General features: G+C 31.7%; 1 protein-coding gene across 5 annotated transcripts in view; it reads right to left on the bottom strand.

Annotated features, from left to right (window-relative positions):
- Positions 1 to 1,925, bottom strand: part of LOC100259293 (guanine nucleotide exchange factor SPIKE 1) — an 84,431-nt gene extending 82,506 nt beyond the window's left edge. For 3 of the 5 annotated variants that reach the window (XM_059740540.1, XM_010657759.3, XM_010657760.3), the window contains exons 1-2: positions 1,524 to 1,925; positions 1,053 to 1,138 (exon numbers count right to left, since the gene is read on the bottom strand). In XM_059740540.1, coding sequence (XP_059596523.1) covers positions 1,053 to 1,136 — 84 coding nt within the window. In that variant the 5' untranslated portion in view covers positions 1,137 to 1,138; positions 1,524 to 1,925. Of the gene's footprint in view, positions 1 to 1,052; positions 1,139 to 1,481 lie in introns of all 5 variants that reach the window. The other 2 variants (XM_010657757.3, XM_010657758.3) reach the window with 2 other exon arrangements.
- Positions 1,926 to 12,930: the final 11,005 nt, after the last annotated feature.

Below are 12,930 nucleotides of genomic sequence, written 5' to 3'. Positions count from 1 at the left end.
GAAGAGGAGGATGCTTGGTCAGGTGGTTAACTATTTGTTTTAAACATACCAAAGTTGGGTTGGGCATTAGAACCATGGGTGGGTGCTTAGTAAACTCAGCTTGTGCAGCTGTTGTGGAGGAATATTGTTGACAAGTTTGGGAAAGAGGACCGTAAGTATCCTACAAAGAGAAGGGAGGGCATTGGGAAGGATCTTTAGAAAGTTATCAGGAGAGGATGCCTTCCAAACTAGTACTCGTATTTCTATGGGAGCAAAGGCTAAAGAAGTAAGCTCTGCTGTGATTCTTGGTAAGGGAGACTGCTCTGAAAATTGCTTCTTAGACTTGTACAACATTCCTATAAACAAAACTGCATGGATGGCAGACCTGTGGCATGAGGAGAGTGTCCAGGGTCATTGGAACTCAAGATTTATCTGGTGGGAGGGCCCTTCAATGTATAGAAGGTGACCCTCCACCTCTTTGTTGTCCAGTGCATCTCATCATTTAACAGATTTGTCTTTTTGGAAGAAACACAAAAGAAAGTAGTGAATATCTTTATCAAAGTGGATATAGAACTAGGGTCCTGGGTTGCCAGTCAGGCACAGGTTCAAGGCCATCTTATGATACACCCTATACATACCCCTTCCTACTGTCGACATCTGTATCCATTCACCATGGAGTTGGGCAACCATACATCTGATTCTCTGTTCCATGCTCTAGACAATATGCATATTACAACTGTTCAAAATTATCCGAATTTTACCCTGCCATTTGATAGAAGTCATCTGTGTAAAACCTTAGTCCTACAATTTTGCTACTCACAGAAAAACCATTAGTTTTACAGAGTGAATTATCCTCAGAGAGATGAATAACCAGATAAAAGTAGTTTATTATTATTAAAACTCCCAAAAGCAATATAATTATAAAATTTTTGGATACAAGTAAAGAACTATTCAACTTCAGTGTACTAATAGAAGCTTCAAAGCCAAAACCACAAATCCATATAAGCAATTGATTCAATATAGCATGATCAATGACGTTTAATCATGTAACAAAGATGGTATCGCAAACTCACCAGTGGGTCCAACTTCAGATTAGCAGCAATGGACTGACGAGGTATTCTTCGAAACCGATGCCCACTAGGTGACAAATTTTCCATAGCTGATAAAAGGTTCGACAAAGAATCAGCAAGTACAAATCATGAAATGGCGATATACTACTCCAGTTAGCCTCATGAAGGATGAGACACGACCTCCATATTTCAATAAGATCTGAGGGACTTTCCCTCTAATGATAAACCCTTAAGCACGCTCTACGGCTAAAAGCATCTATAATGCGGATCCAGCCTCCATTTTTGTCACATCAACCATACATTACCAGGACTTGACTTTGAAAATTACTAAGGAAAAAGAAGGCAAAAATATGTATTATACAAAAATAAAGCACAATAACCCTAGAGTGTTGCTAACAAGACCACATTATATAAATGAAACAAAAATCTCACACTAAGCTGCACTTGAAGAGGTGGATAGAGGTGTGTACTCGCCTTTGGGCCAGCAAGCTAAGCAACTGAACTCAATGCCCTGGTTGGGGGACTAGGGCGAAAGCACAGCCAGATCTACTGAAACCCCACAACGGAAACCCTAAACAGACACAATCCTGAGACTATAAATGGATTGCGATTGCTTTAGCTTTTACTCTGTTGTTGCTGCTGCGTCTGCGGTTGCTTGGAAGAGTAGTGTAGATGAAGGGAAGAAAAGATAAGAGAAAAATAAAATAAGAACAAGTGAAAGAGGAAATGTAGCTTGAACCTTTTTCCTCTATCGCTCTCTGGGCTCTGTAGTGGGAGTGATCGCTTGTGGAAGCAGCAAAAATCATACCAAAACAGCACAACCCAACATTTCGAGACGGGTTCGGGAATCTTTTGTCTATCTCATCCCCTTTCCCCTATGTTTTATTTTAGGAATATATTTATATATAATACATACTTACAAGGGGACTAATCACAATAAGTGAATATATAAATATATATATATATATTTATAAATATACATACTTATTTGAAAGCTTTAAATTTTCCTATATACTAAAGATCAGATGATATTCTGAATTTTTTTTTTTTTTTTTCGGTCACGTTATTTTATCGAATGACTAAAATATATTGAAACATGGTGGTTCTAGTGTAATGGGTGTCCTAACCAATAGTTGTTCAAAATATGCTAGTAGCCCAATGATTCTTCTAAATACGTTTTAATAATAACAGAATATGATTAAGTGAACTAACATGTTTAAATTAAGTAGAGTTTCAGGTTTTAACGAAAAAATCAAAACAAAATTCAAATTCACTTAAAAGGGATTCAAATAACTCAAAGACTTAAATGTTTAAAGACTTATCGAGCTTATGATAAATCTGTAAGATGAGTTCTTTGGATACACTTAGGATTAAATTGTTTTTCATGCATTCGTTTATATTCGATTTTCATAAAAACGAACTTGAACATTTTAAAATTCAATGAATACTCTTTATACTTCAAAAACCTTAAGTTCACTTCAAAATGACATATAAAGTTTTATAAATGTGTTGTCTCGGCATCGAGAACAACTAAACTAAAAAAATGAAGTTTTTGGGCTGTATTTGGCCCAACCAATTAAGGTCCTCCCAAAATCAGTTCAACCAATTGGGAATTAGTTGGCTTTTCTTAGTTGAAGACCGATCAAGACACCGAAATGGTCTCTTTATCTCTCTCTCTCTCTCTTCCAAAACTTTTGTGTTTATGGTAAAAGCATCACCTTTCCCAATTGAGCACAAGTCAAGGGTTGGTCAAACTCGTAAAGGACCAATGGTCACCTATAATACATTTAATGTTTAGCAGTTACTTAATTGGTCTAGCAAAATGCTAATTGGTCAAGGCTTATATTTGCACAAAAAAAATATACCCCAAAGTTAATTTCCTATAAATTGAGAGCTTTTAACATTTATTGTTACAAAAACATTTGCATTAACTTGACTATCTAAGTATTTTTTTCTTTCAAAACTCTCAAACTCAAGAGCATGAATTTTTTTACTTACAAATCATTTAGTGCATTTATTTGCTTTCATATGAACTTCTATTACATTGAGCATTTATTAAGTTAGATTGAATGTTGCCATACTTCACTCATTCGTGAAAGGTCAAGTGTTTGGAGTTTGAAGTTCATATTGAACTTGAAGAGACTTGTAGAGCCTACGTTGGAGCCATTGAATCCAATAGTACGAGTGGAAGGTTTAGCTTGAAACTTTAGTCAATGAAACTCTCACTTGAAAATGTTATTGAGAATAGTGGACATAAACAAAATTTATTGAACCACTATAAAAATAAGTTTGCACTTCTATTTTTCTCTCCATTTATGTTGCTTAATTTAAGTAGTTTTTGAAAAAAAAATTAATCACCTAATTCACCCCCTCTTCCTTAATCAATTTAGCCCTGTTTCACATATACAAATGTGTAATGCGATTGGAAGAGAATAATAAAATATAAACTAAAGCCAAATTAAAAAATGGAAAAAGGATGTTTAAAGTTGGTAGATATAATGTAAAACTTAAAATAAAAATAATATCCAAATCGCTAACAGTTGGTTCGGGAGTAGTGTTTTAGATGAATAAAACCAATTTTATTGTTTTGTAAACAAAAATCATGTGTTTGATGGTTTTTGAAAATGAGTTTTAGAAATATACAAAATCACTTCAAGACTTAAAGCAAAGCAATTCGTGGACAATCATGTGATTTTTCCAAAATCATTTTTTATCATATAATCACATTATTAAATATAAATCAAACCACTGATTTTATGTACCACGTTTGGTTGTTAGGATATATTAAAAATAAAATAAAACAAGATAAAAATGATTTCTTAAATAGGAGGACGGGTGAATTATATTAAAAAAAAAGAGAAGAAAATGTAATGCAATCTATTATTCCGTAAATAATATGAATGTGTTGGGTCGAGCACATTGTTGATAATTTAATTAATTTTCCATCAAAATTTCTTGAATTTTCAAATAGGATGAATCTTTCATAAATTATTTTTTATTTTTTATTTCTTTTGATAATATCAAACTAAGTAAGTATTTGGTAAACCAATTTTATAACTTAAAAGTGAGTTAATAATTTAATTTAAATCATTAAGTAAATTAAATATGTTTAATAAAATAACTTAATGATACGATTTAAAGTAAAAAAAACAATTTTAACTAATAAGTAAAAAAAAATAATTTATTTTTAAATTCATATTTTTATTTTACTTTTTTACCCATGTTTATTCTAATTACTTCCACTATCTCATTTGCAACTTTACGGATCTTTGTTATTACTGAAACTCATTTGTGATAGTTATAACTTATTATAATGAATATGTCAATTTAATAATTTGAAACAAATTTGAAGTTAATTTTATCAAATAATTTTAATATTTAAATTAAAAATCAAGTAATGAGTTTTAAGTTAATAATTTAAGTATAATTTAACTTAAAGTCAATTTAAAGTATTAAGTTTTATAAAACACCCCCTAAAATAAATATATAATAAAATAATCAATGTAAGTAAATAGTAAGTAAATAGAATGTAAAACTACTCAATTTGATGGTTGATTATTTTCTCTTCATTTAAATAAATGACATGAAAATATGGTACAAAGGAATTGGTATAAACTTTTATAATTTCTTTTGGCTGTAAAATAAATTTGAGCAAATTAGTATCCACCAATACACAAAATATACTAATTAAAAACTAAAAATTATTGCATTGATAAAAAAACACAATTAGATGAAATTAAGAATTAATAAAACAATCTTCTTTCATTTAATATTTAGTTACATTAGCATATAAATTTAAACCATTAAATATAATTAATAACTATTAAATATTTAATATACTAAACATATTTTAAAATACTATTATTAAGTTGGATGGTATTCAATTATGTTTTTATTTTTATATTTATATAATTAATTTTATAAATTTATAATTAATGATTAACATTTATGTCTATTTTAAAATTATTTTATATTCATATTTAATACTTGTAACAATTATCATATTATATTTTGTTATGTTTTTAATTCCTTATTAATATCCTATATAATTATTTTTTATAAGTGAATTGCCATATACTAGGGCTATAACCATTAAAGAATATTAGGAATACATAATCATTTAATGCATTTAACTAATCTTGTAAACGGAATGTGTTAAAGTTTCCTAAACCCATCCCAATTGCTATTTTTCAAAATCCTAAATTCCAAACAAAAAACAAAGCTCATGGTGAGGAATTATCCGAACATTACATTACCCATTGTCCCATCCATAAGATTATTAATGAGACTTTACAATTTTAAAACATGTTAAGAGAAATCTATTATAATGTTAGAAACTTATTCTTGGTATGATTGGAGCCCACCAAAACTTTAATGTGTGCATATATAAAAGATTTAACAAAGAAAAACTTATACAATTAAAATTAATTTTATGTATTGATAATGAAAATTAATAGATGTTCAACTCAAATCATAATCCAATCCAACATACTCCAATTGAGTCCAATTCATTCTCATTTTTTAAAGGTTGGATCGATCGACTTAGATGAGTTGTTCATGTTGATTGATCAAATTTGGATTGGTTTTGATTAAATCCACCACAAATGAATGTTTTACCTTTTATACATTTATACTAAAATTTAAATAATAAATAACATATCATTTTAACATAATAACAATAAAAAATGTTTATCTTTCTAGAAAAATTAAATACTATATGATATAACGAAATTTGATATGTTTTTTCTTTTACAATTATTTGAAAGGATATCAAACAACAATTGGTGTATATAATAATAAAATATTAAATCAAGTTTGGACTATACTTGCAACTCAAGTTCAACCCAAATATTAAAAATAATTTCAAAACCCTTTCAAATATTGGGTTGAGTTAGACAAACCAGATCAACATCAACCCCTAATCAAAATTATGAAGTTTGTAAAATTGAGGGAAAAAGAAGAAGAAGACGGAGTTAAGAAAGCGTACAAGTTGTGTTGATTCTCAAAGTGATAAATCAAAATAAATTAATAATAATATGATAAAATGACAAGATATCCATAAAAGATTACCCGAAATCATTAAAATATTCAATGTGATGTGCACAAACCTTTCCGATGTCAATGCCCGTATATAGCCCATGTTACAACCTCATGGGCCAAACATATGGGTCTCCAACCACTTCCTCATGTCCAAAAAGTAAACTCATGCCCAAGCCCAAAATTCAGACCCAAAGCCTACAACCCAGCTGACTTGGAAGAACTTGAAAGAAAGTAGTTGAAGGCTGAAGCAAAGGCAAAAAATTCCCTTATTCTCTCATTTTTCTCTTCTATATTTCCACACTCCATTTCAATTCCAACTCTCCCATCATAAACATAAGAAGTGCATATTCGGAAATACCTTGAATTTGATAAGCTCAAATTACCTTTTTTGGTCTTATGAACTTAGAACCAATGAGATGGAAAATTTCACCTACTTAGAGTTGGAATTTGATCAAAACAATACCAATATTTGCATGACATGCTCAAATTATGTGAGATGAGACCTATAAATGGTTATGGAATGAACATTTGGTGTCACTTCTAGTTGTGATTTTAAGTTGAAAATGAACTCAATCTCAACAAAGAGTTCTTACCACTTGGTACTGAATTTTCAATGTTAAGATAATGAGATATCTTAGATTGTGTGGATGTGGGGAGACATGATATAAAGGCTTAGGATCAACTTATAATTATTTTTGAATATATGTCTATATACTATATATATATATATATATATATATATATATATATATTTATTGTGTTTTATTAATCGATTTTAAGATTATGATCACATAATTATTTTGCAACAAATAATGACCTATGTTATGCATGGTACCTATGATGCGTTTGTGAATTATTTTACTTAGATTTACCAATTCAACACTTGACCTTTTTTATAAAAAAAAATTATTTATTTATTTTTTATTTTTTTATATCCCATCATATTTATTTTTTATTGAAGAGATTATTTTAAAATTTTAATCTATTGGCTTTAGTTAAGGGGTAGGTTGCTTAAGCTTCTAAAATTGCAATTTTTTTAATTGTTTTTTTTTTAAAACTGCAATTTTAACTTTAAGTTAAACAAGACTTAATGCATTGAATTTGTTAACAAATCTATTAAATTTTAAAAATAATTTAAAATTTAAATAATAAACTCATTAATACCATAAATGTATTAATATAATAAAATATATTTTTTCTAACATATAATAAAATAGTATATTTTATACTAAAAATATAATTTATGATTTTATTATAATATTACTATTTATGTTTTTGTAAAAACTATACATATTTTTAATTTATTTGTAATTACAAAATTATTTTCATTTTCAATAAGACTTCAATTAAATTTAATGTTGGGCTTCCTCGTATGTGAGGAAGTGGGCCCCATATTCTTGGGGCCCAAGTCAGTTACAATAAAAATAAATAAATAAACAAAAACAAAAAGGGATTCGGGAAAGGAAAAACAGAGAAAAGATAAGAGGGAAAAGAAAAACACATCTCATTGCCTAGATTTCATCAAAGAGTCGATCCTGCTTCATCTGTGGTCCGATCGAGTTGAAATTTGGAGGAGATGTTCAAAACTCGAGTAGCTACAATCTGAATGGTGGAGGTTAGATTTTGTGCTTGGGATCTGGTGTTACTACCCATGAACAGTAACAATGAGTTTTTAGGTATTTTTTCTATAATTTTCTTTGTTTTTGCCACAAAAGATTATATAATCCAATGCTACATGTGCTCTTAATGTATTTGACAGCCTCTAGAAATTATTCTAGAGAAGACATGTATAACCCATTATTGTTGATAGTGGAAGTTTAAACTGGACTAGGTCCCGTGGTTTTTCTCTTCGCATTGGGGGGTTTTTCACGTAAAAATTCTAGTATCTGATTTATTTTTCCATTGCATGAGTTTATTTATTTATTGTTGCTAGTTGCTATTACCTATTTAATTTTACACAAAGAAATGGTAGAAAAATCCCGGTGTTTGTTGGAATATTGTGAATTCACCCTAACAAGTGGTATCAAAGCCAAGTTGATTAGTAATTGGATCTCTTATGTGAATTAAATGGAGAAGGCTGACAGTGGAATGATTAAACTTAAAACTTCCAACTATTCAATTTGGAAGACTAGGATGAAGAATGTTCTGTATTGCAAAGAGTTGTTTGAGTCCATTGAATGCATGATTTATAAGTCAGTTACTACAACTGAGGATGAGTGGAATAAATTAAATAGGAAAACCATTGGACAGATTAGGCAGTGGGTTGATCAGAGTGTCTTCCATCATGTAGCCAAGGAAGTTGATGCATATAGCCTTTGATAGAAATTAGAGAGTCTTTATGAGAGAAAGACTACACATATCAAAGCCTTTATAATAAGGATGTTTGCAAATTTAAAGTATAAGGATGGTAATAGTGTCGCAAAACATCTCAGTAATTTTCAGGGACTATTGAATGAGTTGTCTACCATGAAACTTGAGATAGATGATAAGGTACAGACTTTACTTCTGTTGAGTTCCTTACCAGATAGTTGGGAAACTTTGGTGGTATTTTTGAGTAATTCAACCCAAAATGGTGTGATAACTATCAACATGGTAAAAAACAACATGTTTAATGATGAGGCAAGAAGAAAAGAGTTAGGTATTTCCTATAATATAGAAGCACTTGTTATAGAGAGGCAGATGAGAAGTAAAAGTAGAAAACCTTCAAGTAATTATAACCATGACAAGTCAAGGGGAAAGTCAAAGTCCTGAAAAGAGATAAAGTGTTTTTATTGTGACAAGCCAAGACACATTAAGAGAGAGTGCGGAAAATTCAGAAGAGAATAGTTTAAAGGAAAATGCGAAGAACAGAAAAATGATAAAGACATTGCAGCAGTTGCATTTAATGGTGATACGATCATTGTTTGTGATGATGCGTGTGTAAACATTGCATGCCAAGATTCCACTTGGGTAGTTGATACAACAACATTGTTTCATATCACTGCACGTAGAGATTTCTTCTCTTCCTGCACCAGTGACAATTTTGGTTGGGTTAGGATAAGCAATGAAGCAAAATGTGAAATTGTTGACATGAGAGTTGTAAAGCTAGAAACTAGTATTGGGTGCAAATTGGTTTTGATAGATGTTAGACATGTTCCTGAAATGCGCTTTAGTTTCATCTTTGTTGGGAAGCTCCATGATGAGGGCTACCATAATCACCTTGGAGAGGGTAAGTGGAAGCTTACTCAGAGTTCTCTTGTTTTAACTAGGGAGAAGAAAAACAATACCATCTATAAGACAGAAGCGAGACTAGTCAAGGAAGATGTGAACATTGTTGAGAATGAAGCCTCTACTGAGCTATGACATAAGCGGTTTGGTCACATGAGTGAAAATGGACTTTAGGTTCTCGCCAGAAAGAAGCATTTACCAGTTATAGGTACGTTATTATTACCTTGTACACATTGTCTGTTTGGAAAGCAAAGTAGAGTTGCATTTTGTAGATTTCCCTCACGTAGAAAACCAGATATTCTTGATTTAGTTCACAATGATGTTTTATACTATGCAAAGTAATACTCTTGGTGGTGCACTTTATTATGTGACTTTGATTAATGATCATTCAAGAAAGGTGTGGGCATATGCTTTGAAATTCAAAGACCAGGTACTTGATGTATTCAAAGATTTTCATGTGAAGGTTGAGAGGCAAACTGACAAGTAGTTAAAATCTATTAGAGCAGACAATGGTGATGAATATAGGGGGTCATTTGAGCAATATTGTAGAAGTCATGGCATCAGGCTTGAGAAGACGGTTCATAAGACCCCATAACAAAATGGTGTAGTCGAGAGAATGAATAGAACCATCTGTGATATAATAAAGTGTATGCTCTCTCATGCAAAATTGTCTAAGTCTTTTTGGGTTGAGGCCATGAGGACAACCGTTGATTTCATTAATCTGTCTCCATCATACCCTTTAGAGGGTGATATTCCAGAGAAAGTTTGGATAGGAAAATTTGTTTCATTTGAGCACTTTAAAGTGTGTGGTTGCAGGACATTTGTTCATGTTCCTAGAGACGAGCGGTCCAAGTTTGACAGCAAGACTAGACAGTGTATCTTCTTATGTTATTCAAATGAAGAGTTCGAGTACAGGTTATGGGATTCAACTACCAAAAATATTATAAGAAGCAAATATGTTATTTTATTTGAAAGTCAAACCATTGAAGACTTGGATCAGGTTAAGAAGTCAAAGTCTTTTAGTAAAGAACATGTTGATTTGGGTCCAATTTTTTCCTAACTCTGTAGGACATAATGAACATAGGGAAGTTGTGCAAGAAGAACAGGTTGATACAGTTGACAGAAATGATGAGTCTGCAATTGATGATGTTGAAGAAAATCCTACAGTGGAGAATGATAGCCTAGAATAGTAGCAAAAACAAGCTACTTTAGAGTTGCCTACTAAAACACAGTTAAGAAGATCTACTAGAGAGTGTCAACCTTCCAAAAAGTATAAAAGTGATGAGTATTTGTTGCTTTTTGATGGGGGAGAGCCAGAAAATTATCAAGAGGTTCTGCTGCATGATGAGAAAAAAATAGTGGTTGAGAGCCATGCATGAAGAGATGAAATCCTTACATAAGAACAACACTTATGAATTGATAGAGTTGCCTAAGGGTAAGAGAGCATTAAAGAATAAATGGGTACTGAAAAGGAATCATGAACCAAACATATCACAACCAAGGTACAAGACAAGATTGGCTGTGAATTGGCTGTGAAGGGTTTTAGTCAGAATAAAGACATTGACTTTGAAGAGATTTTCTCACCCGTGGTTAAGATGTCTTCAATCCGAGTTGTGTTAGGTTTGGTTGCCAGTATAAATCTACAGATTGAACAGTTTGATGTGAAAACTGTTTTCCTCCATGGTAACTTAGAAGAGGAAATATATATGGAGCAACCAGAAAAGTTTACAATCAAAGGCAAGGAACACTAATTGTGTCGACTGAAGAATAACTTGTATGGTGTCAAGCAGGCACAGAGACAATGGTACAAGAAGTTTGATTCCTTCATGGTTGAGCATGGGTATGATAGAGCTGCTCTTGACCATTATGTATTTGTGAAGAAATTATATGATGGAGAGTTTATTATTTTCTTGCTATATGTGGATGACATGCTAATTGTTGGTCGTGATACTGGTAAAATTGATAAATTGAAAAAGGAGTTGAGCAAGTCCTTTGAAATGAAGGACTTAGGGCTTGCAAGTCAGATTCTTGGTATGAAGATTTCTCAAGATAGGACGAATGGAAAATTGTAACTATCTCAAGAAAGCTATATTGAGAAGGTTTTAGACAAGTTCAACATAGGCAAGGCAAAACCAGTGAGTTCTCTACTTGGAAGTCATATAAAGCTAAGTTCCAAACAAAGTCCTTCAAGTGAGAAAGAAAAAGAAGAAATGCGAAAGGTGCCTTATGCATTAGCCGTGGGTAGCTTGATGTATGCCATGGTATGCACGAGGCCTGATATTGCTCAGGCTATTGGAGTTGTTAGTAGGTTCCTTTCTAATCTTGGCAAAGAACACTAGGCTGCAGTGAAATGGATTCTCAAGTATCTTAGGGGTACTTCTAAGTCATGTTTATATTTTGGGACTAACAAACCTGTGCTTATAGGATGCACAGATGCAGATATGACTGGGGATGTTGATTTTAGAAAGTCTACTTTTGGTTATTTGATCACTTTTTCAGGGAGAGCAGTGTCATGACAATCAAAGTTGCAGAAATGTGTTGCTTTGTCGACCACAGAGGTTGAGTATATTGCTATCATTGAAGCTAGCAAGGAGTTACTATGGATGAGGAAGTTCCTACAAGAATTGGGTCTACAACAAGAAAGGTATTCACTCTACTGTGATAGTCAGAGTGTTATTCATCTGAGTAAGAATCCAAATTTTTACTATAGATCCAAGCATATTGATGTGTGATATCATTGGATTCGTAATGCACTAGAGATGAAATTGTTTTGCCTTGAGAAAATCCATATTGATGAGAATGGATAAGATATGATGACAAAACCAATACCTATAGAGAAGCTACAATTATGTAGAAAGCAAGCGGGCTTGGTAGAGCCCCTCACATATTCGAGAGGGGGAGATTTGTTGGGCCCCATCTTATGTGAGGGAGTGGGCCCCATATTCTTGGGGGCCAAGTCAGTTACAATAAAAATAAATAAATAAACAAAAACATAAAGGGATTGAGGAAAGGAAAAACAGAGAGGAGAAGAGAAAAAAGAAAAACACATATCATTGTCCATATTTCATCAAAGAGTCGATTCTGCTTCATCTGTGGTCCGATCAAGTTGAAATTTGGAGGAGAGGTTAGAAACTCGAGTAGGTACAATCTGAACGGTGAATATCAAATTTTGTGCTCAAGAACTGGTGTTACTGCTCGTGAACAGTAACAACGTGTTTTTGAGTATTATTTCATAAATTTTATTTGTTTTTGCCAAGAGAAATTATATAATCCAAGGCTTATGTGCTCTTGATGTATTTGACAGCCTTTAGAGATTATTCTAGAGAAGACAAGTGTAACCCATTGGAGGTTTAAACTGGACTAAGTCTTGTGATTTTTCCTTTCGCATTGGAGGGTTTTCCACATAAAAATTTAAGTGTTTGATTTATTTTTCCGTGCATGAGTTTATTTATTTATTAATGTTAGTTGCTATTACCTATTTAATTTTACACAAAGAAAGGGTAGAAAAATCCTGGTATTTGTTGAAATATTGTGAATTCATCATAGCATTTAATTAATTAAATATTATATAAATTGAATTTAAAATGTTTTTACAAAATCAAAATAATAAAAAAAACAATTTATTTGAACAAGT

The sequence above is a fragment of the Vitis vinifera genome, chromosome 11 (assembly GCF_030704535.1).
Source record: "Vitis vinifera cultivar Pinot Noir 40024 chromosome 11, ASM3070453v1".
NCBI lineage: Eukaryota > Viridiplantae > Streptophyta > Magnoliopsida > Vitales > Vitaceae > Vitis > Vitis vinifera.
This window is presented reverse-complemented; position numbering and strand designations above follow the sequence as displayed.